The sequence below is a fragment of the Neurospora hispaniola genome (genome assembly GCF_033458365.1).
Source record: "Neurospora hispaniola strain FGSC 10403 chromosome Unknown B0T23scaffold_1, whole genome shotgun sequence".
Classification (NCBI taxonomy): Eukaryota; Fungi; Ascomycota; class Sordariomycetes; order Sordariales; family Sordariaceae; genus Neurospora; species Neurospora hispaniola.
The window spans coordinates 631,187-658,857 of NW_026944406.1; the positions used below are offsets into that span (position 1 = coordinate 631,187).

Below are 27,671 nucleotides of genomic sequence, written 5' to 3' on the forward strand. Positions count from 1 at the left end.
GAGATCCGGATAAGTAATAATATAAGCGTTTTTAATATAAAATTCGCAAATCTATTTAAAATACTTCTTATATATACAAGCTTATCTCTCCATTATCTAGCGGAAATTATTATTATAGGTTTTAAATTTATTAATCTAATTTATAAAGTTATCCTTATTAAACTTATCCTTATAAATAATATTAGTAATACGGGGGTCGATAGAATAAATAAATTAAATATAAGGGCGGGAAAGCGGATTTCTATTATAATCGGTCAATTTATATAGGGCTAGGACGTATTTATATTTCTTAGGATCTTTATACAAATAGGGCAGGACTTTAATATATATAACGTTCTCTTCTAAATTACTATACTTATTAATTAATCTATAAAAGGGGCCTTCGCTATTATTATAATTAAGTAACATATAGCGGATAGCGGTAATATTAAATTAGTCGAATCTAATATTTAGAAAGTAACTAAGTATTTTAACTTTCTCTTTACTTTTAATAATAAATTATAAAGCCTTAATAGTATTTATAACCTCGTTATAAATATAGTAAATATCGGATTCGAAGTTAGTAATGGAGGTATTAAATTAATTAATCCGAATTCTTTAAATACGGGTATTTCTAATATATATAGTAAATTACTTATATATTTTATCCTTAAATTAATATATATTATAATTAAAGCCTTTAGTAAAAATATTTATAATTTAGGAACGCTTCTAAATCTTTTTATTGGAAATACACTTAAATCTCTCATTATTTTTATTAAATTCGGAATCGTTACAATTAAAAATTATAATATTATAATTATTATAAGGGGAACTATACTTCTACGGGGAATTTTATAAAGGGGTAAAATTCTCTAGGGGATTAATAGTAGAAAATTATTGAAATTTTAAGGGTAAGAATAAGTTTATTATAATCGAGATAATATTATTTATAATACCTAATTTAGAGGTAAGGGTATTGGTACTAAAGCCTATAGGGGCCTAGGTTTAAATAAACCTTCGAATTTAGGGTTAAGTAGATTAATTATTTAAATAATTAATATTATAAATAATAAGCGTAGAAGGTTTATATAGAGAACGGTGTATAGCGGTCTACTAGTTAGAGGGGTTTTCGCTTATTATAATAATTAAATTGATAGGAGGTTAAAAGAGAGGGTATTAATATAAATTCATTTATTTATAATTATAGTATTTTTAAATAAAAAAATTGGAATAATAATAAAGGAGATAAATAGGGACTTATCTTCTTTAATACTATCTTATAACAAACGATTAATAATTATAAAGGGAGAAAAGTAACGAGAATTATCTTTATAATAAATATAGTCGCTAGGGTTACCCTTCGTATCGAATATTAAATAAATAACGCCCGGATTAAGGTAGTATTAAAGCTTCAATATACTTATTCGAATTAGGCTAACGTAAATATAATAGTATATTATAAGGAAATATAGGAAGGGGATAGAAGGCGATACTATTTTACAATGAGTAATTGATTCTATTATTTGGAAGTGAGTATAATCGTGGGGTTGATGTCGTTGCGATACAGGATCTTGCGATTAAAAAGCGAGTTCGCGAATATTAATAAATTTATTAGGATTAATTATAATTTTTAATAGTTAAACCGGAATTGCAATTAAAGAAAATAGTCTAATGACTACTCGTATAATTGCAACTATTATTTAATAGGGTAACCTAGGTACTTCCAAATACTATAATATAATAAGTGTAATACGTAGTATTAGAAGTAAAAGAAGAAGATAATGGAGGAAGAAAGGCGTAGCCGAAGGCCGCCCTGCACGGGAATCCCTTTATAGGAATTCCCTTATTTTATCGCTAAATTGCAGCTAATTTGCAACTCCTACGACTAGGCGAGCCGGGCACGTGCCAAGGCACGTGCCTGAGCACACTAATGCCTCTATTGGGGGTGGGCATAGCTGTAAGCCGTGCCTAGTCTAGTCTACTCAATTGATTTAATCATACATGTGATGCTTCCCGCATTAATGCCGTAATTCTCTAACTAGTCTTTAATTGCCCTTGAGGTATAGATTCTAGCGTTATTTTGGAGAAAGAAACTTTCCGGACGATAATAAGGCGCTAATCCTTCTTCTAAAGTATTAATATAAAAATTAGAAATATATTTATACCTTAGTAAAACTATATTATAGCTTATAATAATAAAGTTCGACTGCCTACCCTTCTAAATTATCCTCTAAACTATTAAAGTAATAGAGGATTTAATATAAGTTTTAAAATTAATTAATCCGGGCTTATATTTATTTCAAAGCCGTCGAAATACTTAATTATCGGGCTAGTTAGGGGTATTTTAAATAGAGTATTTATTAGAGTAATTTCCCTAATATTATAATTAATATAAAGTAAAAATAATTTAAGAAAGAGAAAGGCTCACCTCCAATAAAATACTTCTTTACCGACAGAATTCCTTAGCGTACTTAAATCTCTTTTTAATATCGGTTTTAGAAAGAGGAATCCTCTTTATTGAAACTTATTTACAATGATAATCTTTACCTAAAATCTTCTAAATAGTATTCTTAATAATAATAATACTATTATTATTAATAAAGGTTCTCCAATTTATTCTAGGATTCCTTTTAACTATTTAACGAATATATCGCTTCTCTACTAGTGTTAATTTCTCCTTTCTACCCTTTCTAGGGAGGATTTTAAAGGTTTAGTAGTTTTGAAAGCGATTTGAGATTCTAATAATAGTCTTAATACTACAATCGAAATCGGCTACCAATTAGCATTGTAAAACCCCCGCATTTCGCAAAGCAATAATAGCCGCGCATTCTAGCTCAGTCAAATCTTTCCGGAACCCTCTTGAAGTCCGAGCATTTCCGGTTAAATGGCCACTAAGATCAGCCATTTTAACCGGGAATTGGCGGAGGTGCAAAGGGTTGAAGAAAAAGAAGACTTAGAAGAAGTGGCGGGGCGGGTGGGTGATGCAGATGCATGGGGGTGGGGGGGGACAGTATTTTTTGACCATTACTGTAGGTACCAGGAGCAGCCGCAATTGCGTTTTCTAGGTACATGGTGAGTATTCTGACATGTTCCTGGCATGATCAATGTCTGCTATCTACCTACCTACCTACCCGGGAGCGGGTCTCGTGTTTTCGACATGATTCGGGTACAGTGAGGCTACCACGGCGAAAGGAGTCAGAGGAAGTAGGTAGTGCGGCTACAGACAGCCGACAAGGAAGACTGTTACAATCAATAAGTACAGGCAGGAATAAAGAAGACGGGAGCGTGATGAAGCCGGACCAGACAAGTGTAGCTGATAGAACGTGAGATTTTCATCTTGGAGCCAATGACAACTGGGACTGGAGACTTAATATGTAATGAAGGGGTATCAATGCTGTTTTTGTTATTGTCGTGCTTTTAAACATACGCTCGACTATCGCTTGCTTGCTTGCTACAAAGTACTGAAAGTAAACCCTGCTCTTTCTGATTCCCGTATTGGCCTTCCTGTCACAGCGTTTTCCCACGCGGCGTTTTCCGTCTCATCCATCTTCAATCCACGCGCGCTGATCCTGATCTCATCTGACGGAACCGTCCCCTTCCTGTGCGGTAATTCTTGGGCTGTTTAGCCATGACACATACTCCCCCGACACTGAATCATCTGTTCTGACGTTCAGCAGCCACCTCACTTCAGTGCTCCCCCTCCGGTTCACCACCGCCAAAAGGATAATTAAACTTCAACAACCCATTCAACCCGCCCACCCAAGAATCGTCATCCTGCGCAATCCCATCTGTATCGCCCTTGGAACTAGACCGTATCACGCACGGTACGCCACCCCGCCAGCCGTGCTCGACCGTCTTTTCAAGCCGTTCTCCTTCCACACGGACTTCCATTCCGTGACTGACTGCCACCCGGCGCTTGCCGTCTATGCTTACGGGCAATTCCCGCCCTCTGTTTCTCTTGCTGAGTTTCAGAACGACCTTGGTGTTTAATGGTAAAACCAAAGGCCGGAAGGAGAGCGAGCGGGGGCTGATGGGCGTGATGAGCAGGGATTTTACTAATGGGTGGACTATGCTTCCGCCTGCTGACAACGAGTAGGCGGTGGATCCTGTGGGCGTCGAGATGAGGATACCGTCGGCTACGGCTTCGGTCAGGAAGTGATTGTTGACGTAGATGTCGATTATAGCAAGGTGAGGATGGGCGCCACGGTCGATAGACACTTCGTTGATGGCGTGGAGGTAGGGGATCGGGGCCTTTTTGGTGATTTCGCCAGTGCCTGGGGCAGATACAGGGCTAGGATAGATGATGTCGTCCCCCGGATCGGCTGTGGATGTCGGGAGGAGCTGTTCATTGATATTCCGGCCTTGGGCGTCGTATATGCCTACGCGCAAGCGGTGGCGCAGGAGGATCTTGGAGGCGCGATTCAGGCCCATACATTGGCCGTTGCCACGAACGGTGTCCCAGGCGGGAGATTGCAAGGTGTTGTCGTCCTTGTGGGGATCGGTCAGGTGGGCGTTGGCGGCCTGGCGGGCGGCGACTTGAGTGTGTGGTTCCACCAGGTCCTCGACCGAGACAGAGCAGCCGCTCATGTAGCACTCGCGCCAGGCGCGCTTGTATTCCTGGAACTTCCACTCGCCGAGGAAGCCGAGGGTGCCCATGCTGAACCCAAGAATGGGCGGGACCTGGTGGTGCATGGAGAAGAGGCTGGCAGCGCGCAAGATGGTGCCGTCGCCGCCCATGGTGGTGACGAGGTCGATCTTGTTGGCGAAGAGAGTGGTGGCCTCGGCTGGGGCGGCCGTGTAGATGGGGAAGGGCAGCTGGTCGTGGATGGACTTTGCGACATGGCTTTCGAAGACGAGGTTGAGGCCGGGGTAGTTGGTGTAGATGTGTTTGGCAAACTCGGCGGCGGAAACGAGGACGTGTGGCGCATGCAGCTTGGGCATGAGCAGGAGGTTGCGCGGCGGCTGGGGCCAGATGAGAGACAGCAAGGAAGAAGCCTTTGTCTGTTGGTAATGCGGAACTATGCGATCGGGCAGGGCGGCGATGTCGAGGATCTCTCTGCGGGTGGCAGAGGCCGAGAAGTGCCGGACTCCCCCTCGCGGAAGGCGGAAGACGGTCATCCTGGGTGGTTGTTTGGGGACCATGGCAGCGACGATGGAATGGACGTGGCGATCTCGAGCCAGAAATAAGGGTCTCGACATGGTGACATTGTTTGATGGTGGTGGTGGTCGATATGTAGTGGGGAGAGTACTGATTTATTCGAGTGCCGGTGATGGGCACTATTAGAAATCAAGAAGCCATTGCAGTCCTTCGTTGTGGGTTGATGGTGTACAGTAATACAACGATTATGGATTATGGTTTTGGGCAGAAAAGAAGAAATGGAAAAGTTGATGGAGAAGATCTCCAACTCCTCCGGTCTCCAACCGATTGCCTCCAACAGCCGAACACAGAAAAGGCCGCTATCGGGCCAATGGGATCCCACTCACAATGCCGTCATAAGGCCAAGCCTTTTTGGGAATCAACCGTGGTCCAAGCTCCCTTTATCGCTTCTTATCGGACTCTTGTTTCCTCCGCATGGGTCCAGTCTTCCTGCATGACACACCCGACGGCGGCAGTGACCGTGGCTGGGCTGACGACGACAGCTGAAGCTCAGAACTGAAGTGGAAGGACTTTCGGGGTCGGGCGGCATCTGTCAACAATCCGACCGCCGACGATACAACATCCGATGTTGCACGTTCCTGCATCCATGTCTGTCTGTCTGTCTGTCTGTCAAAATAGGTAGCTTCTCTGCCTTGTCCATACCTACCTGCCTATTTTCCACATACAACACGTGTATACACAGACTATTCTATATCCAAACCTACCTCTACCTCTGTTGCCGCCCAGTGTCTGCCATAGTGTTTGTTTGCTTCCACCTCTCTCTGCCTTGTCTGTTTACCTTGCTGTTGTTTCACCTTCATCTCTTCACCATCATCCATCATTCGTTGGTCCCACTGCTGCTGTTGGCTGCCTACGTAATCTACCGAGGTACCCATTCGACTGGTCATCCCTCCATTGCCTTGCCTTGTTCGTTATCACCGAACAGGCTGCGACTCAGCCTCCAACAAGCGCCCGCCCGCCCGGCACGCGCGGATCGGGTTTCAACACAACCGCAGGCTACCTAGAGGTCCCTTGTCCCTCTTTTTCTTCTTGTATAACTATTTCACGGTCCTTGGTGACACCCAAACACTGTCGTTCCGGCTTGCTGCCCTTCAACACCGTGGCACATCATCATTATCCGAATCTCGACGTCGAGTACCGATCTCTGGACTTGTCTCGATTAACCACACGGTCACCACCATCATGGGTGACCTCCGTCAGAATGCATCGTGCCCGGACATTGCATCCGGCGATGCCTCCACGAACCCCAACCCAGACCAAGCTGGACTGCTCGTACAACCAAATGATGATGCGCCAAAAACAGTCCAGAATGCGCATCCATCGGGCAAGGAGAAGCATAACCGCTTGATTCAGATTCTTAGGGGTGTTTCGCTGGCCATCTTCTTCACAGCATGTTCTGTTGGGTATGTCCCCCGTGACGGGCTACCGTGGATGGACATTCATTGACTGACAGACATGTAATGCAGCATCGTCGCGACTCAGTTCCTCGGCGCACCACTGTATTGGATCAATCGCGACCTCTACTACACCTACATGGCCCTTACGAAAGAGTCCTTTGGCCTAACCATCACGACTATGACGCAGTGGTGGGGTCCCACGACCATTCGCATCAGCGGCGATGGCTCCGTCGCCGGCCAGATCAAAAAGACCCCCGACGGCCGTGTCGAATTCAACTTTCCCGAACGCATGGTCATGATCGCCAACCACCAGATATACACCGACTGGCTCTACCTCTGGTGGGTAGGCTACGCCAACGCGCCCCGCATGCACGGCTACCTCTACATCATCCTTAAAGAGTCGCTCAAGTACCTCCCCATTGTGGGCCAAGGCATGATGTTCTATGGGTTCATCTTCATGGCGCGCAAGATGTCGGTCGATCAGCAGCGACTGGCATACAGACTGGGAAAGCTAAAGACCAAACATACGCATGACGGGAAACAGTATCTCAACCCCATGTGGCTCCTGTTGTTCCCCGAGGGAACCAACTGCACGCAAAACGGAAGGGACAAGTCCAAGAAGTGGGCGGATAAGATGGGAATCAAGGACACGGAGCACGTTCTCCTGCCGCGCAGTACTGGAATGTACTTTTGTCTAAAGGAGTTGAAGGGCACGGTAGACTATGTCTATGACTGCACCGTTGCCTATGAAGGCGTTCCGTAAGTTTTCTTCTTTCCTTTTTTTTTTTTTCTTTTTTTTTCCCTAATTCTCACTAACTCTGCCTGCTTACCAGCCGCGGCATGTACGGCGACCAATTCTTTACCCTCTCCTCTACCTACCTGCGCGGCCAGCCTCCCAAATCTGTCAACTTTTACTGGCGCCGATTCGCAGTAGACGACATCCCGCTCGAAAACCAAGAGGAATTCGACGTGTGGCTGCGCGAGCGCTGGTACGAAAAGGATGCGCTGATGGAGCAGTATCTCACTACCGGTCGCTTCCCGCCTAGTCCGGCAACCAAGGAGGGAGGTCACGAGGGCCATTTGGAGACGGAGGTACGCGCCAGACATCCGCTCGAGTTCTTAAAGATCTTCTCCGTGTTGGGCTGGGTGGGTGTTATGGCGACCACGGCAGTGCGGACGTGGGGGAGGGTGGCGCAGTGGACCTCGTGAGATCCTTAAGGGTGCTCGTTAAAGCCACTGATGATATGGCGAATATGGCATCAAGCATTCATTTTCTCCGATTACGGATCATGAACTGATGATACCCCCGCTTTTTTGAATTCCCTCTGCATAACTGTTTGTTGTGAGAAGAGGGAATCCTGTTTTTTGGCTGGCGTTGGAAATAGTGGGCATAGGATAGGATAGGTGTGTCTGAGAGATTTGATGACGGCGCTGGTTTATTTTGTCTTTTTTTTGGGGGGGGAGGGGGGGGGGGGGTTCTGCGCGTTGCTTTTCATACCCCTTCTGTTTACATGTTTAAAAACTCTTCATTGGTGTCATCTTTTGCATATTACCCGGCCATACCAGAATAAACCATATACCAAACTGATCTTGTGGTTTTTTTGCCGGAAGGGACATTTGCTCCAATCACACACGGTGCGATAAGTCAGGGGATAGACGGAGGACAAGGGAAAAACGCCACAGAAGCCTCAGGTGGTCTGATAATCGAGAGGTATCATGTCTCACCTAACCCATCAACCTGCCCAGCCCAGCCTTACGGGATCTTTTGTGTGCCGGACAACGTGGATATTCCCAGCTGATGGCATATGGATTTACTTGGCATTGATCTTGAGCCTCATGGGCAAGTTGACATCCAAAAGAGTAAAGGACATTCACGTTGCCTTTTGATGTTATTGGGACCGACTGCCGCGCAGCCTGCAACCGAATGTGCCCTGCACCCCACACCTACTCTCTACCCCACATGAAAGGAAAGAACTGAAGCAGGCTGTGTAGCCAGAAGGCACACCTCATGCAAGCAGAAGCAAGCCACCACGGCACAGAAGGAGCTGAGGGCATTCCCAAATTGATAGGCCGATGGCTGGTTGGGACCGTCCCCAGCTGGGCACGACGGGACTGGACGTGCATACCTTACCTATAAACCCAGGTCCCCCGATACTTCAGGCCTTTGGCGCAATCTTTCACTTCTCTTCTCCTCTTCAGGATCAACCACCTCACCCAACTCTTTGGATACTCTCATCTTTTTGTCTTTTTTTTTATTTTACCCCGTCCAAGCATCATACTTCACTAAATCATATGTCTGATTGGGCATAATACCTTTAGTTTTCAATCCGTCACTTCCCCTTCTCTGGCTCCCACCCTTATTCACCTATTCTACCCCTAGCCAGCCAGCCAGCCCTATGAAAACCGTGATGGATCGCCGACCGACTGTCTTTTATCGCTGAAGACAACGAGGGGTACCCCAGGTCCTTCTTATCTTTGGAATCCGAACGACCAGGTTAACTTTCTCACCTTCCACCTTGATCAATCCCGCGCGTGTCTTTCAAAAAAAAAAAAAAAAAAAAAAAAAAAAAAAAACCCCGACAATCATTACCATGTTTGTACTCACCGTCAACACCTCCGATTACCGGCATACATAGGTCCAGATCCCCCGTGAGTGGTTCAGTGGTGGTGCCCCGGGACAATGTGGACCGAAGTTGTCACCAAGTTCTTTTTTTTTTTTTTTTTTTTTTTTTTTTTTTTTTTTTTTTTTTTTTTTTTTAGAGAGGGCAGATGACCAAATTCATTCCATTTTGTGGTTCTTTTGTGTGGGTTCCATGTCCAATCGGTGTGTCTCCCGAATTTTAACAAAGCCAGGGGGGTATGTAAAGCTCAACCTGGTTCTCTGAGAGAAAAAAAAAAAAAAAAAAAAGTTCTAGACCGTGGTCTAGGGGGAGGAGGAGTGAGCTACACTAGTGCCTCCATCCATTCAGGTCTTTTCTTTTCTTTTCTTTATTTCTATTTCCATTTTTTCGCCAGGGGGAAGGAAGCTAGCGCAAGGTTTACGAAATCTTTCAAGGGCCTAAGGTCCTCCCCCCCCCCCCCCCCCCCACTGTGATTCACCGCTACGCGCCTGCCTAGGTACCATGTGGGTGCTGCTGATGTCTTGTCTTGTGGCATTTTGCGAACCAAGCAAAATGAGTTTTTAGTTTGGATGGAAATTCGCAAAAGATTGTCATTGTCATTGCCGCGAGTCTCAGTTTGGCGCTGAGTGAGATAGATATTCAGGTACGTACGTAATCATCTGCCCGTCGATCAATGCTAGTCTAGAGGCTTACGTGTTTAAAAGTTGCTTGGTGATGATGCTATTCTCGGAGTAGGAAAATCCCGAGCGTCTGTCTGGCCGTGCGAGTCATCCAAGCGGAAGAAGGAAGGGACGGTGAACCCCCATGGGAGGTAGGTACCTACCTAGGTAGGTAGAGGGCATCATGAACAACGTCCCACTCTCTCTCTCACCCACACACAACTTTTTTTTGTCGGTGAGACATCAATCGACGCGTTCCCTTGGGGCCTCGAACACCCGTCACCCACCTGGAGCGAGCAGTTCCTTATTCCTTCCGCTCTTTTTCCTATGTAATCACGCTTCAAGCGAAGCGGTGATCTTTACAGTTGTCGTGGCGATCCTGTCTGCTCAAACTCCCAGTGAGAGCTCAAGACTATGTCTTGTTTGTGCTTTTCTGTAACACCCTATTGACTTGGCCAGTTGACCATCAACAGGAAGGATGAAACACGCATTGGTTCATCTCCTTCATGTTCTTGGCGAAGAATCATCGGGGTAGTCCCCAGGTCTAGGGCCGAGAAGCAGGTATCTCTAGACATGGGTTCGGGCCGCTCGTCACCGTCTACGGTCAAGAAGAGGGCGCTAGTTGCTCCTGGAGTAGTCCTGGGGCACAATGTCCCCATCCTTGGCTATTCACAGAGAGACAGACAGGAAAAGGTCAACCCCATGGGCATTGATTTGTGCCCAACCGCAAATATTTTTTTTTCTTCTTCTTCTTCTTCTTCAACGTTTCCAAAATTCCTTCGGCATAGAATCTTGCCGTGCAGTCCCGCCCGCAGTTGGGGGGGTCTTTCTCGCCTCGCCTCCCGTCTAGACTCTCAACGGCCTGGGTTGAGGTGCCTTGCAGTCCTTGCACTAGCCTTTCCTGGGGTTGTCATACACAACCTCTGTGCAGTAGCGGTGCCTGAAAATCTTGATAGTGAACCTGGTCTCGATTCGATGACTCCCGCCACACCCGCTTGCGGTGAGTGGTAGCTAGAGCCTAGCCTAGCCTAGAAGGCGTCTGCAGACTTTGTTCATGCGTTCCCCCTATTGGGATTTTCTTTTTGGGTTGGGGGTGGTCGGATTGTTGAATAAGTCATCAACGTCACGGGTCATATAAGAGGCGGTTGGTAGACGCCATGTTGTACACCACAAACTTTTTTTTTTTTTCCTGAGAGCTTGTTCTTCAGGTTTCATCGAGTGTTTCGTCTGCCCTTTTCCTTCTTCTTTGGTTTTCTTTCACGGGTGTGACCTTTTTTTCTTTCTGTGTGGTGTGACTCCGTGTTTGATGTTTGTGACGTTCATGACCTTCTTCCCTTGACGACACGACTTGACGATACCGACCCCTCTGAGACTTTTCGGTTTTTTCGAATATCCTTTCTCCACCACAACGGCCCTCGACATACCATCACCCTCAAAAGCTACGGGTCCTTTCGAGCCCGTTAGCTACCCTCCATGAACAACACCATGGAGAAGGATATCACAGACGAGATCGTTATGAGCGATCCCAGCCCAACATCAACACCAACGCCGACACCACTCGAGAAGAAGAACCCCATGGAAACAATAACACCAGTCTCGGCCAACAGCAGCCTAACAGCTCTCGACCGGGGGGTTGAAGGACAATCCACCGGCGAACCCACGACACTCGTTGTCGCTTTTGCTCCCAATGACCCTGAGAATCCCCATAACTGGTCCAAGGTACTTACTCCTCCTCCTTCTCCTTTTCCTTTCGCCTCTTTCTTTTGGCCTGTTGTTCCTGCCTCCCAACCCTCCCTTCCTCAAAGGCAACCACTAACAACAAGACCACACAAAAAAAGGCCAAAAAACTCCTCATCATCCTCGCCGCAACTCTGGCCTCGACCAACTCGGGCTTCGGCTCCGCCCTCTGCTCCAACCTCAGCCCGCTTCTTGCACTCGAATTCAACTTCCCCACGCCCGGTCCCCAAACCATCCTCCCCACCTCGGTCTACCTGATCGGCTTCATCTTTGGTCCGCTCATCTGCGCCCCCTTGTCGGAAACGTATGGCCGCCGTCCCGTTTTGATCACGGGCTTCTCAATCTTCTTTTTGGCCACACTGGGATGCGCATTGAGTAACTCGTGGGCGCTATTTTTGGTGATGAGGCTGATTGCGGGCACGGCGGGCGCGCCGCCTATCAGCGTGGGTGGAGGCGTGGTGTCGGATGTGTTTGCGGATAAGGTTATGCGGGGGAGGATGATGATGATTTGGAGTGCGAGTTCGTTTGTGGGGCCGTTGGGGGCGCCGATTCTAGGCGGGTTTTTGGGCAGGAGTAAGGGGTGGAGATGGGTTTTTTGGTGAGTCTTTTCTTTTTCTGTTTACCAGACGGAGATGGAGAGCGACTGAGAGAAAGAGGGAGAGAGAGAGAGAGAGAGAGAGAACGACGGCTAACGGGCAGAATAGGTTCGCGTTGATGCTTGCCGGAGTCTCGTTCTGCGCGGTGGCCATGATGCCGGAGACGTTCCATCCGAAACTGCTGAAGATTAGGGCCGAGAAGCTGAACAAGCAGATGGAAGCTGAAGGCAAGGCAAAGGGGGTGAGGTATGTTGCCCCGGTTACTGGCGGGGGTAATGCCGATGGGGAGAAGATGGGTGTTTTGAGGCAGCTTGTGAGTTATCCTGCATAGCACCCCTGGTGATTTGACTTGCTGGAAAACGTCAAGACTGACAACGGACTGTCGACAGAGTATCACGCTCTCGCGACCCATTTTGTTGCTCTGCAACGAGCTCCTACTCGGCTTGACATGCATGTACCTGGCCTTTGTCTATGCCGTCTTTTACATGATGCTCAAGATCGGCGGCACCATCTGGAGTGGTACCTACCACTTCTCGCCCGGCATCGCCGGCGTGGCCTTTATGACTATGGGCTTGGGCACCATCCTTGCCTGCTTCGTTATCATTTGGTACGACTCGTATGGTCCCAAGTTTGCGGCCCGCCGTCCTGCCGATCGCAAGTCCGAATACCTGCGTTTGCCCGTCGCTTGCGTCGGCGGTCCGATCTTTGTGATCAGTCTGCTCTGGCTGGGCTGGACCAGCAGACAGAGTATCCATTGGGCGGTTCCCCTGGTGGCGACGGTGCCGTATGGGTTTGCTTACCACATGATTTTTACTGCCATGATCAACGTAGGTTTCCTCCACCCCTTTCTCTCTCAGTTCGGCCGCAAAGGATTGTTGTGCTAACACAAAGGAAACAGTACGTCACAGACGCCTACTCCCCGCTCAACTTTGCCGCCTCGGCCCTCGCAGCTTGCGGTACCACTCGGTCCATCGCCGGTGCCCTGATCCCCTTGGCAATCGATAACATGCTCGCTGCCTTGGGAGTCGCATGGGCCATCACGGTGCTGGCTATCGTCAGCGCCGTCTTGTGTCTGGTGCCATTCGCCTTCATCATCTATGCAGATGCCATCAGGGCTAGAAGTCCTTGCTCTCGACTGGGTGGTTTGACGGCGGAAGACCTCGGGGCGGAGTCGGATGAGGAGGAGGTCGAAGAGGAGGTTGAGGAGGGAGGCAATAGGGAGGATCTGGAGAAGGGAACTGGAGCTGCGCTTAAGCGGGAGAGGACGCAGAAGTCGCAGAGGACTGTGAGGAGTCACAGGAGCAGAATGAGCAGGAGGAGCGGGATGAGCAGGAGGAGTGGAAGGAGTATATTGGAGATGAGCGGTGCGAACGAGGTGGGCATGGGCGAGTTGACGAGGAGTTTGTCTGCTCTTTAAGTAAACGAGGACATGACGGTATACACGCGTGGGTACATGTACGGTTCCGGAAAAGGAGTTTGGGTTTTTTTTTGTCTTTTCGTCAGCATGGGTTTTGCTGGTTTCATGTCAACTCTTTTTTTTTTTTTTTCAAATCGTTATGATTATACCTAATGTTTTGTCTTGAAGGAAAGAAGAAGAAGAAGAAGAAGAAGAAGAGAAATGAGAAGAAGAGTTGATGTCAACACCACCACTAAAAAATGCCGAAAGCCGCCAAGGTAAATAAATATGAACAGAAGCAAGAGAAATTGTTGATTCAGGTCCCAGAATTGGCCAATCATGTATGACGCCTTCAACCTTATCGGGCATGTGGGGATTTGTTGATGACGAAGGAAGGGATCGGGGGTGTTACACGAATAATCGGAAGCCCGGCAGGTGGGCACAGGAAATGAGGCCTACGCGGCACTGCCTGAGTGTAGTTGTTAGTGTATCCAGCAGTGGTCAACTGACAACAGTAACAGCAAGTACCTACCTACCTCTAGCCAAGTGGTGCAAGTGGAAGTTCTCGTGTTCGTTCTGTGCAGGTTGTTTGATGCTCGGAAACCAATCAGAATGCGAACCGGGACAGCCCGCCATCAATGCCAGCAATCCGGACATGGCACTGATGGCATAGAGGTAGCAGAGCCAAGGCGGGCCTGAGCGGGTTTTGTTTGTTCGCTGGAGCTTGGTTCCGACATGCCCGCGCCGCCGTGATGGTTCAGGTTCAGGTTCTCGGTTGTTCCCACGTCAGCAGCTCCGCCAATTTAATTGAAATTCATTCTTTTCGGTGTTTTTTAGTATCGATTCTTCATCCCTTTCGGACGTGCCTCCCTTTCGTCCCGCCGCTCCAACAACTCATCCACCGGTTGTCGATTCCGTCAGTCCGTGTCGCGCAATCGTGTATGATAGTAACAGCACATTAGCTTGTGCTGGGCTGGGCTGTCATTGTTGTCGCATTACTGTACAGTATAGAGTACCTACCTCGATACTACCGTGTCGTCCCATCCCAAGAGTTACGAAACACGGAACTGCCTCGTCCGATCTCGACCAACGAACTACTACTGATTTGCGACCGACCGACCATTACGCCACTGTTGCGCAGGGTACAGCGTTTCACACAACTAAATCCGAAACACGCGCCATGACTCTCGGCAACAACCCGGCCGACGGCGGCGGCGGCGGCTGTGGCTCTTCTTCGTCGTCGTTGTCGTTCAAAGTACCTCGAGTTCCCTCCTCCGCCATCACAACAACGGCAGCTACAGCAGTTTTGGCCGCTGCATTCATCCCGATGGCGTCCGGTCACGACCACCACGAAGATCAGATCCCCGAGGGCGCGACCATCTCGGTCGAGCCACTTGATACGACACTATGGCTTCACATTTTTCTGCAGACGTTTGTCTTTGGTATCCTGTTTCCCACGGGCATGGTGTTGGGGGTAGGCATTCCAGGAACATACCTAGAAATGGAGCGGAACAAAAGCTAACGGGGAGACCCAACAGATCGTCAAAAGCCGCTGGCACGTCCCTCTGCAAGTCCTCGCGACCGCCCTCGCCCTCCTCGGATACGCACTCGGCCACCTGCACAAGGGCAGACAATTTGTCTCCAACAATGTCCACGCCAGCTTCGCCAACATTCTGTTTCTTATGATGCTCGCCCAGGTCGTCCTCGGCGTCTACCTCAAGCTGCACCTCGAAAAGGGCTTCCAAGGCCGCATCCGCCCCTTCTTCCGCATCCTCCACAGCATCAACGGCAAGGCCTTCCCTCTCGCCGCCTGGGTCCAGATGGTGTTTGGCGGAATCACCGCTCTCGGCTTCTGCCAGGGCGACCACCTCGGCCAGTGCCTGGCCCACTTTATCATGGGCAGCGCCTTTATCGCCTACGGTGTTCTCTTGACTATTGTCCTTTTGGTCGGTCAACTGTGGTTGCGCCGCACGGGCCGTAGCCAGGAATTCTTCGACAGCGCCGTCATTGCCGCCTGGGGCTGCGTCAACACTTTCACCGAACACCGCTGGGGCACGGCCTGGGTCCGCAACGATTGGCAGCACACTACGATGGGCGTGATCTGGTGGGCTGCTGGTCTGGCTGGTATTTGGCTTAGCAAGAACCGAGATGGCACGCCCAAGCGAAACTTTATCCCGGGGTTTGTCTTGTTGATGACGGGCTGGGCCATGTCTGCGCACCCGCAGGAACTCATGATTAGCGCCATGACGCACAAGATGTTTGGGTATAGTCTTATGGGCGCCGGTCTGACGCGGATTATTGAGATTTCGTTTATTCTCAAGGATAAGCCGGCTGTGTCGGACCAGGGCTACGAGACGCACAGTTTTCAATATGTTCCTGTTTTTGTGGGTTTCACTTTCACTCCCTTCTTATCAATGACGAGATGCTAATATGTGCGCACAGCTCCTCTACGCATCCGGCTTCCTCTTCATGAGCGCCACCGAAGAGCAAATGGCTCTCGTCGCCGGCTCGGGAATCGACCACGTTGCTTACGTCCTCATCATTTATTCTATGGCCTTTATTCTTTTCCTCTTTGTCAACATCCTCATTCATCTGTACGACCGCGGTGCCAATGCCGATGGCCTCAACACGAATACCTCTACACAGCATGGAAACGGCGCGATCCGGTTGAATGGACGGGTTACTAGCGCTACCACCAACACCCAGACTCAGCAGCAGCAGTTGCGTGATGCAGGCGAGTTTGAGTTGGAGGGGTTGATGAGTGATGAGGAAGATGATGATGAGGTTGCGGCGAGGAGGAATTTGTTGAAGAATGAGGGGGAGGGGGTGGGGATTGCTAGTCCTGGTACGGCGGCGAGGAGGTAGTGCCCGGTTGGGGATAGGAAAACTGGGGAAAATGGGGGATATGTAATGGTGGGGGGATGGCAGGTAATGGAGATTATTCTATACATATGTGCATTATTACTGGGTTGGTTGGGTGGGATAGGAGTTTAGGTTTCGTCGTTGTTGTTGTTGTTTGTTGGAGGCGACTCGGCTCGGCTGGCTGGCTGGCTTCTTGGAGATTCGGTCTAGGCGATGGTCTGGTGTTGGTGAGCAGTTTTTTGGGTGATACAAAAATGAAGGTAAAGGGTAATACACAATATTCATCTTGAATTCATTCCGCATTCCCCCTGTTGTGAATTTGTTGTGCAAAATGGATGTACGGATGGTGTGTACTACGGAATGCAGGTTACACGTTTCACGAACTTTGTGCTTCTATATTTCCTTATACCTAGGATAAAAGGGAGGTTCACACTTGCTTACCGAACTACAAGGCTGGGATTGGTTCATTATGTGACGACGCCGACATTGATGTCGCCCGCGCTGACTGAGTCTGGAGTGTGTGGCAGGTAATCACACGGCTTAGGTACCCGTCTTTAGACCGTTTGAATAAGACTATCAGTTCTTCATCTTTATAATGGTCTATAGGTATTTCTTTCCATGTCGCCAAGTCTATAATACTTGGAGGCTAGGATCTTGGTGGGAAAAAAAAAAGTCAGTAAGCACTTGAACCCGAGAAGGGGGGGGGGTGCGAGGGCCGAGAGCTAAGGCTAAGGGCATAAAGGCAGGAGTCGATATGAAACTCTCCTACGGGCATTTTAGTTTCTTATCGTATGTATGACTATGTACTGCGTAAGGGTAGATTTTACAAGCAAGCCGGTATTAGACCGGACACAGCCAGCTCGTCCGTCCTGGGACAAAATTATCAAGGCCTTTGATAGGTAATATCCCTTGGGTATACTCTTGCTACGCGTCCAAGCGTCTCTACTACACCTTTATGCTTGATTTCTAGGCTTGTTCCTAGATTGAAATATCCCAAAAGGAATCTAGTCGAGATGTTTTCGAATTGTTGTAATCCGTATCACTGTCTTGCAATGACCTTTCTCAATTATAGCGAGCGGTACTGGGCTTGACTGCAAAGGTCTCTACTATTTTTCATTGTTCAAGACGTGCACAGGTACTTGTGTTGTAATGTTGATGTGGATTATGTGCTTATGCGGAAGATCCCAAGTGTAAATAGTTGCAGTGCAGTATGGAGACCAAGAGACGTTGACGTTCAAGTTCGGTGCGTCGGTGAGTCGGTAACCGGCGTAACACTTGGCATGCATGGTGTAGGCCTTCCAAATTAAAAATACCCACAGCAAGCGCTCCGCTCAGTGAACAGCCGCCGCTCCATGTCATCATACTTAAACTCTACGGAATTCATCCAGATAATAGGAACCTGCGTTGACGTGAGACCGTCCTGCACCTCGAAGCTCTGTGGAACATGCCACCACAACCTGTGAGGGGTCGGATCTTGTTCTGTGGGTATATAGACCCAGTCCTGGACGCACTAATTCAACAACAGCAAGTACTAGTCGCTTTGGCGGAGTGGTTAACGCGCTGCCCTGCTATTACGTAATATGCTAGGCAGTTCTTTCGAGAGCGCATGTTCGAATCATGCAGGCGACGTTTGATTTTTTTAGTTTTTTTTGCTTGTTCTTGACGTCTAAATGATTCCTTTTTGATGTTCTTGATGTCTTTCTTTTTTTTCCGGTTGAATTGGGCGTGAATGGTGGTTTTTTTGGTTCATGTTGGTGGTTTGGCACTCAAGTTTGCAGATGCCTGGTGCAAAACAAGCAAGTGCATTCCTTCCTGCTTTGTGCGTGCAAAGTACCAAAGTAAGCAAGTGCGTTCACTTTGCTCCTTCCCAGGTGACGGTACGTACTTTTTTCGCTGTCGGAATACTACCAACGACGGAACCTGGAATGACGCATTCCGACTGTTTTCGTCCTTCTTTTGTCTTTTCGGTTCGTGTTCGCGGTATCGGATTGTACGCTGGTGGTGATGCGCTCGTTCACGGTCTGTCCCCTCGTTACTTTGTCCATGTTCGTTTCGGATTCAATGTTGATACTGTTCGCTATCATTTGGTTATCACCATACATGGACGATAATCCATTTAGATTTCCTGCTTTTGTCAATATCTTGTACCAGATCGAACTTCACCGCGACCACAACCCAGGTGTCACTTTGGTAAGAAACTGCACATGACAGTGCAAGTCTAGAACAACACCTCCAATGACTTTAGTTTATCGTCCCTCCATTCAATTCGTCTTGTGCTACCTGCAACATTGTCTGCCTGGGACTTGCGGTTCTCATCATCAAGACAAAGGTGCACATCAAAGTCCGGGGTCCCTTGAGAAACAAAAAAGCAAAACGAACGTCTCCCAGCATCGCCAACTTGGGAGGAACAAAACAACACAAAGCAAAAAGAAGAAAAAGACTGGACTAACCGCGGATTGAACGCGGGACCGTCTGTATTTTCAATAAAGGCATTGCAAAACAGAAATCATACCACTAGACCATTAGCCCATACGATAATAGTAATGCTGAGAAGGTGAGCCTATATGGGGCTAATGCATGCTAACTCCGCTTTGGATGCACTCAGATATCGCGCCAACAACCACATGATAAGAGCTGTCAGTTAAAGAATGATCAACAACTTCAATGATAGTAGTTGTCAAAACTGCTAAAAAAAAGTCCATCTCACACAAACAATCCTTGGCCACGACACCGAGCACCATTCATTCCAAAAGCAACGCATTTTGTCTATCATGTCCTAATCATTCATTACGGGGAGAGTCGGTTGGCTGACGAAGCGAATCCACCTAGCCAACGAGTGTCCATCCATCATCATCATCGCCCTTTACCTCGTCTTGGCAATCATCTCCTCAGGCTTCATGCCCCGTCCCTCCGTCAACACACCCGCCTTCCTCAAAATGTTCACAGTCTTGTCAATCACCGCCTGATCAACACCCTGTACCTGCTTGGGAAACTTGACTGTCTTCAACCACTCCCGCGCATCCTCCTCCGAGTAATCCAGCTCCGTGCTGATATACTTGACCGCCTCATCCTGGTGCTCCTCAAAGTGCTTGATACCCTCGTTAATCTTCTCCATGGCCCCCTCGACACGCTCGTCCAGCTTCTTTTGCTCGTCAAACAGCTTGGTAGAAGCGACGATCTTCCAGCTGCTCCAGGGCGTGTAAATCTCGCCCACGCGTCTGATCTCGCCCGAGTCATAGTACTTCTTGCTGGTAAAGTGCTCCCACATGAAGAAATCCGCCTGCCCGGAATTGACCGCGTCCCGCAAGTTCTTGAACGTGTTGAGCACCACAAAGTCGCTGAACGGGGAAGCCGTCTCCATGTCCGTGCCCACCGCCGTCGTCGGCACCAGCCAGTCGCGCTGGTCAGCCAGCACGTACCCCATCACGTAACTGCCCGATCCGATCCTCGACACACCAATCTTGCCGCCCTTGAGCGAGTCGACCGACTGGATCTCGGGACGGTCGGCGCCCGTCGAAATGGCCCAGCACAGAGGGGTCTCGACGTAGGTGCCGACCAGACGGTAGCCGCCGTCGGTGCCGAAGGAGGCGTCCTGGGTGGTGGAGGGGTCCTTGCCGAGTCCGGCGACCCAGCCTTCGGTCAGGCCGACGGCGACGTCGATCTCGCCCGAGCGCAGGGAGGTGATCATGTGCCCGGTGCCGGAGGGGAAGGGGATGAGTTCGGCGGAGAGGCCATAGTGCTTTTGGGCAAAGTGGATGGGGGTGGAGAAGTGCTCGGGCACGAAGCCGATCTTGAGCGGGGTGGCGGCGGACATGATGATGGTTGTTGTTGAGAGGGTTCTTCTGACTTGGTGGTGGTTGCTGTTTACGCGGAACGGCTTGAGTGGTGGTGACAGGCGCAGTGAGATTGCCTCTGTTGGTTTAAAAAGGTACTGCCGAAAATGACGCAATGCGGGGCGCATACAGGATGGTGGTGACACTGATGTAATGGAAAGAAATCCTCTTTCTGAAAAATCGAATGAATATTGTTTTTGTCTGGTTGCTTTCGGGAATAAGATGAAGGAAATCCGGCAGTCTTGTTCCGGATCGACAGCAGTCTCCGGCAGTTTGGACGGTGTCACAGGCGGTCCGCTTGCCCCGCTTGCCCCGCCAAGACCTGACGGAAGGAACGAAACGTTCGGGAGACCGCCCGGTGGGTCCACCATCCCCCGGGCCCGCCATATGTTCGTCCGCCGTTTGGGCGATCACAGTGGCAGGGCAGGGCAGAGCTTGTTTAGCAATAATTGTTAAGGTTGGGTGCTGAAAGATGTGGGAATGGACATCGGACGGTTGCCCGCTTCCCGTTTGCAACATTTCCCTTGATCCAATTCACGACATCACGTCACCAGGCATCTTTCCGTTTTCTTCTTTCAAACGAATCCAATCGTTATGCTGTCAACTTCTCAAAATGCCCATGTACAAGTTCTGGGTTGCTTTGTTACACGAAATGTCTAGACCCCCGACCACCCCTCTATCCTGTGATATGCGACCGCCCCCTACGCATACTTGGGCGCATTCTGCGGCGAAAAAGGGTTCCCCTTGAAGAACCCTTCCGGAAGCTCAAACTTGGTATCCACAGACCCCCGAAGCAGCTGGATTGTGGTGTCGACAACATCATGACCCCAATTGTACTCGGCGAACTTGGCCTGGGAATCTGTGTGGTGGACTCAACGTCAGCATCCTATCTTCAAGGTACCATATCTTGCAACGTGAACATACCCAGAGGAACGCTAACGTATTGTGCCACCTCTCTAGCCACTCTTTCAGCTTGGTCCACTCCGGCGTTGCTCATCACCTGAATAGCGCTTGCCCTGTGTCTCCTGGCCTTCTCAAAGATGGCCAGCCTCTCCTGGATATCCTCAGATGTGGCACCACTTAACGAGATGCCAAGGGCGATACCGTCTTCAATACCCTGTGCGCCTCCTTGGCCTTGGTGCGGCAACATGGGATGGGCCGCGTCTCCGATGATGACCATCTTTCCTTTGGTCCAGGTGGGCACGGGCCCACGATAGAGAAGAGGCCAGCGCTTCACTTCGCTCGCTTTACTGCACCACAGGAGACCACATCAGCAATACAACATCAGAGGCAAGAGAGGGTGATGACATACTTTAGTACGGCCTGGAGGGAGGGATGGAAGTCGGCAAAGGACTTGAGCAAGTGGGATTTATCGACAGGTGTCTGCCAATCCTCCTTGGTGGCGCCTTCCAACTCGTCATCGTGGAACATGCCAACACAGTTCCAGACCTCACCACCACGGCATGGATACGAGATGAAGCGATTGCCGAACTTGCTAGCGGTATAGATCCTCATAAGCCCCTCGCTCTCGCCATTCTTGTTCCACCACGCAGTCTCCTCGTCGGCATCTAGGTCAGCAGCCGGGATGAGGAAGCGGTAACATCCATTGTAGAGCGCTTGAGGCTCTGGCTTGTTGGCATATCCAAGGATGGTCTCAACAGCAATGGAATGGACTCCATCTGCCGCAACCACAAGGTCCGCCTTCTTCACAAGGCCTGAACTAAGGGTGATGGATGGCTCCTCTGGGTTCTGATAAGGGACAATTGGTTAGCATAAAGCTACTACTTCTCAGCCCGTGTCTCGGTGACTTCTCGCTACCGTGCCCGGCATGACGATCTTGCGTAGACGGAAGAGTAAGGGGTCGGCGGTTTCATCTCCACATATTGGATATTACCCACATAAGCGACAACCTGCACGCCCAAGCTCAACTCGACAGGCTTTCCCGGACCCTCAGGGCCCATCGCCAGCTTCTTCAAGGACTCATGCAAGTCAACTCGGTGGGCAAAGTACAGAGGACCGCCATACACCTTGGGAACCCAGTCACCGAGTGGGGTCAAGTCAAACTGCTGAAGAGTGGCTCCGGATCCAATGGCGATGCCGGTGGACGCAACGAACTTGTTCTCCACAGGATCCAAGCCCCATGCCACGAGGGAACGGTTGGCATTTGGAGGCACATGAATGGCGGCGCCAACCTCATTGTTGAGCTCTGATCGCTCAAAGATGCGAACGTTGTGGCCCGCCCGGCGAAGCGAGATGCCGGCAGCCAGCCCCGCGATGCCCGCTCCAACGATGATCACATCGAGGGACTGGTCTTGAGTGAGGGCAGGCATGATGATGGCAGTATGAGAGTGAAACGAATATGGGAATGCAACCGATGCTCAGAAAGTACTCATGCAATGAGACTGACAGGAGGATCAGCACAAGACAGAACTTGGTAAGGAAGATACAGTAACACAGAGGATCAAAAGCAGCCCTCCTGGCCCACGGCGCGTTCCCAATAAGAAGGCTGAAGAAAGACACCACGCGGACGGTACCATGCAAGGTCTTGACCCCTGACCCAAGGATTACGAACTGTCTCGGCCTTCACCATCCGATAGTGGAATCTCTACTATCACTGCAACGCAGTATGGCGGAAGCTTTCGATACAACCCGTGATATGATTGTATATATACCTCGGCAGGAATGTTGAGACAAGCTATGTCTTACAGTAGACACCCCTGCTTCGACATCTAAGGAATCCGACTAGCTATTTCCTTGCATTTCAAGGGATTCAAGTGAATCTTGCAAGAGAGGGGAAGGTGCACAGACCCGCCGATCAACTTTGCCCATTACTGTGTATAATCGCGAGCTGGCTACTAAAAAAGCGGAGTAATTCCGCGTCTATCATTTTGGCCATGATCTGGAATCAGAGGCTTTGAAATCGGAGTAACTGAGAAACAACAAAAGGATATCACCAGCTATCTCACGGCAGAAATCAGCCAGTGAAATGGAGATTGAAAGGACGGACCCAGGAAACATACAGAAGACACCGGCGTGGAACAACTGTTGCATTGCAACATGTGTCCAGCGGTACCAAAGATTGCGTTGCGTTGACCATCTGAAAGAAGCAATGGAATCGTATGAGACTTGCCTCGGAGAGTTACGCTATCTCGGCCCTTGATCCCCATATATTTTTCTTCTTGCCAACAGCAAGGGGTCAAGTTTGGTTGGAGCACACCTTCCAGGCCAAGACATGGAACCCAAGGGAGAATCGCGAACCACAAGCATGTTGACATTGATTGGCAGGATCACTTCAGTCTGTCTAGGTACGTATGTTAGCCCGACGCCGCAGAGCACTCGATATCTTTCTTATTACATTATTTGGGCCTCTTTTTCGCATTATCTATCTAATGCTCGATACGTAGTCGTCGTGATATGGCGTCGTCACTCGACGTTTCTGGGTTCAGACAAGCTTCAACAATGCTGGGGCTAAAACACCCGTCATTCCAGCTGGAATTGGGCAAAAAGAAAAGAAAAAAATCCTATAACAAATGCGAGGGGGGAAAGGATGATACATCACTGGTTACCAAGGGGATGAATGTGGCAAGAGACATTGATATCAAGTACCTACCTAGGTACAGACAGGGGAGAGACAGTTGCGCTTTGACCCCTCCGGCCGAGCTTCCACTTATGCCGCTGGGCTGTAACGTCAACTTGCTAGGGGTGCTCGGTGCTCGAGCCCTCCCACAAGACCCCAAAACCCCCGGAAGAGCATCAGTGGATTCGCTGGAGGATTGGCCGCTAGCGGAGAAAGGTCGCTAGCGAGCCGTTCCGGAGGGGACCAGGGCATCGTTGATGTGGGTGGTGGGGGGACATCGACATATTGAGAATGTCACCACCGAAAAGAAAGATGACTGGTGAGTGCGAATTTCTTCACTTGCCCATACAACTCATGGATTTCGACACGGTATGAACAGCGCTGGAACGTCAACCCTCGGAAATCGTACGCTTTTTGGCTTTCTCTTTGATAATGGTAAATACCCAGAGTTGAACCAAGCTTCGCAAGCGGTTGTCACCGGAAAAGGGTCTCGTCTTCTTGTCCCAAAAGACCGAGGAGCCCAACTGACGTGCCATCAAAAGGAAAGGCCAACAAATGTCTCTGCTTTTTCCTCCAATTCCTGGCCTGACAAGGTAAACTGACAGCCAGCTACGGCGTTCACTCACCTAGCCCAGATCAAGCTAGGCCCTAGCTGATGACACTTGACATGTCGATGGTGTCACTGTCCTTCTCCCAGGCTGTCCCTCCTCCTTCTCCGCATTGATAGTTGCCCCTGGCCCTTGAAACCTCTCACACCCATGGGTCCCAGCCGTTCTCTTCCTGACCCTCGGCTTTCCAGAGGAACGAACAAAATGCCCCGTCCTCTCCGCCCATTGTCCTTGTCGTTACAACCCCCTTGTCTTCCCCAACGTCACGCATCTTTGCAATTTCGCCTGTTTACCCCACCGTATCCTGCTGTCCGTCTTAGTGGACTGGGTTGGACTTTAGCGTCCGCGAATAGCGGCTTGGGAAGGCCTGTAACTGTCGCATCTGTCATGTAACGGTAACTATGGTAATTTTGGCGTTACCACCGGTGACAGATGGCCTTGTACGGACTGGACACTCGACAAGATTATCTTCTTCAAGCGCACTACTATTTCTTCGATATTATGGCAGGGTCTCCTATCCCCCGTTCTTCATCAGAGACGCATTAACTTGTTCCCCCGCTGTTATTGGCCTCGCGGCTCAGGCCTAGAACAAAACTACCACAGGGGCTGGGCAATGTCATGGAGCGTTGTGTGGCCGCATAGTCTTGGTAAGGAGCAATACACATAGGCAGATTTTTGTTGGGTGGACTCCGGCCTCAGTATTCATGGTCTTTCAGAGTATGGACCAGGTGGCAGACTTTGCAGAAACGCAACTTTTTGTCTTGGACACCTACTCATATGAACATACATCTCCCTTTCGGCATCTTCGTATCTGCCGGCTGTTCTTCCGTCTTGGTACTTCACGTCAGACACTTACTCCTCTTCTCCCTTTTCTGTCTATGTCTCTTATGCAACCTCTCGGATAAGAAAGTGTTCTTCACCTTACACCTTCACTTCCTCTTCCACCTTCCATTGTCTACGAGTCTGAGAATTCCCACTGCCGTTACACTCATCCAACTGTTCCTGACACTCGACATAATCCCATCCAGCACAAACAGTCAAGTCGAGAAGGAAAATATGGCAGACACGGCGAGGGAGGCTGGATCTTCCCCAGGCACTGCTTCCCAGCGTGACCAGCACCCGGAGAAGGGCACGGCTCAATCATCACAGACTGCGGCTTCCGATACCTCGTCCTCACGGAGCGAACCTAGGCCGCACCTTCACGCAAAGACCTTTTTGGCTGTCTTTGCCATCTGTGTTATCTACTTTGTTCAGATCTACAATGTCGTCGGGAGTGGAGCTGTAAGTGCCGATCCCCATCTCCCTTGCCCTGAGACATCTCGTCATGCAAGTTCCAGTGCACTGACCTCAGTCTGTCTCAATACAGCAAACGAACACTATCGCCATCACACTCGGTAATGGAAGCACGGCTGACGGAGTATGGCTCTCGTCGTCAATTGCCATTGGCACGGCCGTGCTGAGTCCCATCTTCTCCCAGGCAGCTGACTATTGGGGTCGTCGCTGGTTCTTGGTTCTTTCTACCTTTATTGGTGCCGTTGGCTCCATCATCGTGGCCCGGGCCACCTCGATGAACATGGTCATTGCCGGCTTTGCCATTACTTCCATCAGCTACGGCGCTCAGCCCCTTCTGCACGCCGTGTCCTCCGAGGTCCTCCCGCGCCGCTACCGCTCATGGGGCCAAGCCGCTGACCTCATCGCCAACGGCCTCGGTGGTATCACTGCCCTGCTTTGCTCCGGCGCTTTCTCCCGTACTTCCAACGTCCCCTCCGAGGGCTTCCGGAAGTTCTGGTACCTCGGCACCGGTCTCTTCGTCCTCGCCACCGTTCTGTGCTTCGTCTTCTACAACCCTCCTCAAACCGAGCGGGAGCGATCCTTTTCCTTCTCCGAGAAGCTCGGCAAGCTCGACTGGGTCGGCTACTTCCTCCTCACCTCCGGCATTGTCCTCTTCTGCATTGGCCTTTCCTGGTCCGAGAACCCGTTCCCATGGTCGAACGCGCACGTGTCCGCCACCTTTGGCGTCGGCATGGCTCTCATCATTGCCCTGGCCGTCTACGAGACCTTTTTCAAAAAGGACGGCATGTTCCACCACGGCCTGTTCAAGAGCCGCAACTTCCCCATTGCGCTCGTCTGCCTCTTCTGCGAGGGTCTCGCCTTCTTCAGCGCCAACAACTACTTTGCCTTCCAAGTCGGCATCCTCTACGAGACGGACGCCCTGCTCGTCGCCACCCGCTACTCCGTCGCCATCATTGTCTCCATCTTCTCGGCCGCCGCCGCGGGCATGTACTGCGCCCACTACAAGCGCGTGCGTTGGATCACGGTCGCTTCCTTTTGCGTCTTTACCGCCTTCTTTGCTTGCATGGCCACTTCGGGCGTGGGTTTCGACACCGAGGTCTGGGGATACCCCGTCCTCCTCGGTACCGCCCTCGGCATGTCCCTCTGCGTTCTCGTCACCATTGCACAACTGTCCACCCCGCCTGAACTCATCGCGATCGCCACGGGGCTGGTCATTGGTCTCCGCTCGCTCGGCGGGTCTGTTGGTCTGGCTATCTATAATGCCCTCCTCAATGGCGCCTTGAATCACTTGGGGGATAACATTGCTCAGGCCGTGCTGCCCCTTGGCTTGCCGCCGCAGTCGGTTGGACCGTTGATTGGTGCCCTGGCGGATCACCATGAGGAGCTGATCCCCAAGATTGAGGGCGTGACGCCGCAGATTATCGAGGCGGGCGTGTACGCGCTCAAAGAGACGTTTGCGACGGGCTTCAGGAGGGTGTGGACGGCGGCGAGCTGCTTTGTGGCGGTGGCGGCCATCGCGGCGTGTTTCTTGAAGGAGGAGGGGAAGGAGTTTACTATGCGGATTGATAATCCGATTGAGAAGGAGGAGGAGTTGTATTCTGATGTGGAGAGGGCGCACCACGCCTAGGTCATGAACATGAATTGGAGGATTTACGGGGTGGTGACATGGATGCTGCCTAGGGGTACCTACATAGGTACGTACATCACGAGTGACGGGGATGAGTTGGTGTTTCAGTTGCTTGTGCAAAAAAAGCCATGTGGACATGACGAGAAAGCTTTTAGATCTTTGGGATACCCCTTTTTGTCGATCGTTCAAACGCCCACGCAAAATTGTTTCGCATGCGATGATTTCTTTCTTATTTTTCTTTATATACGACCTTTCTTAATATGATACTATAGACATAGATCAATATCAACGTTGGTTCAGGACTTGTATCGTTTAGTCCGCTCAA

General features: G+C 49.9%; 6 protein-coding genes and 2 non-coding genes across 8 annotated transcripts; 5 read left to right on the plus strand and 3 right to left on the minus strand.

Moving 5' to 3' along the window:
- Window positions 1-3,360: 3,360 nt before the first annotated feature.
- Window positions 3,361-5,435, minus strand: B0T23DRAFT_368733 (ATP-NAD kinase-like domain-containing protein). The gene has a single exon (XM_062836464.1). It carries the CDS (start codon window positions 5,179-5,181, stop codon window positions 3,670-3,672), a length of 1,512 nt encoding a protein of 503 aa, XP_062696503.1. The 5' UTR covers window positions 5,182-5,435; the 3' UTR covers window positions 3,361-3,669.
- A 740-nt stretch (window positions 5,436-6,175) lies between these two features.
- Window positions 6,176-7,775, plus strand: B0T23DRAFT_3142 (acyltransferase-domain-containing protein). Its single transcript, XM_062834788.1, has 3 exons — window positions 6,176-6,543; window positions 6,607-7,296; window positions 7,371-7,775. Exons 1-3 carry the CDS (start codon window positions 6,323-6,325, stop codon window positions 7,744-7,746), a joined length of 1,287 nt encoding a protein of 428 aa, XP_062696504.1. The 5' UTR covers window positions 6,176-6,322; the 3' UTR covers window positions 7,747-7,775.
- Window positions 7,776-11,059: 3,284 nt separating this feature from the next.
- Window positions 11,060-13,632, plus strand: B0T23DRAFT_3156 (major facilitator superfamily domain-containing protein). The gene is made up of 5 exons (XM_062834868.1): window positions 11,060-11,536; window positions 11,656-12,152; window positions 12,259-12,463; window positions 12,540-12,977; window positions 13,049-13,632. Exons 1-5 carry the CDS (start codon window positions 11,291-11,293, stop codon window positions 13,565-13,567), a joined length of 1,905 nt encoding a protein of 634 aa, XP_062696505.1. The 5' UTR covers window positions 11,060-11,290; the 3' UTR covers window positions 13,568-13,632.
- Window positions 13,633-14,278: 646 nt separating this feature from the next.
- Window positions 14,279-16,437, plus strand: B0T23DRAFT_368740 (uncharacterized protein). The gene is made up of 3 exons (XM_062836465.1): window positions 14,279-15,020; window positions 15,085-15,930; window positions 15,989-16,437. The coding sequence occupies exons 1-3, from the start codon at window positions 14,727-14,729 to the stop codon at window positions 16,409-16,411; spliced, it is 1,563 nt and encodes a 520-aa protein (XP_062696506.1). The 5' UTR covers window positions 14,279-14,726; the 3' UTR covers window positions 16,412-16,437.
- Window positions 16,438-17,942: 1,505 nt separating this feature from the next.
- On the plus strand, window positions 17,943-18,037 carry B0T23DRAFT_t4. The gene has a single exon. It is a non-coding gene; the product is annotated as a tRNA-Ser (tRNA).
- Window positions 18,038-18,849: 812 nt separating this feature from the next.
- Window positions 18,850-18,937, minus strand: B0T23DRAFT_t70. The gene has a single exon. It is a non-coding gene; the product is annotated as a tRNA-Ala (tRNA).
- Window positions 18,938-19,271: 334 nt separating this feature from the next.
- Window positions 19,272-23,022, minus strand: B0T23DRAFT_348638 (uncharacterized protein; the record flags this gene model as incomplete). The annotated part of the gene is made up of 5 exons (XM_062836018.1): window positions 22,140-23,022; window positions 21,554-21,990; window positions 21,166-21,491; window positions 20,947-21,100; window positions 19,272-20,442 (listed from the first exon to the last, which is right to left on the minus strand). Exons 1-5 carry the CDS (start codon window positions 22,569-22,571, stop codon window positions 19,272-19,274), a joined length of 2,520 nt encoding a protein of 839 aa, XP_062696507.1. The 5' UTR covers window positions 22,572-23,022.
- A 2,460-nt stretch (window positions 23,023-25,482) lies between these two features.
- B0T23DRAFT_306614 (major facilitator superfamily domain-containing protein) lies at window positions 25,483-27,346 on the plus strand (the record flags this gene model as incomplete). The annotated part of the gene is made up of 2 exons (XM_062834388.1): window positions 25,483-25,707; window positions 25,793-27,346. 2 exons carry the CDS (start codon window positions 25,483-25,485, stop codon window positions 27,344-27,346), a joined length of 1,779 nt encoding a protein of 592 aa, XP_062696508.1.
- Window positions 27,347-27,671: the final 325 nt, after the last annotated feature.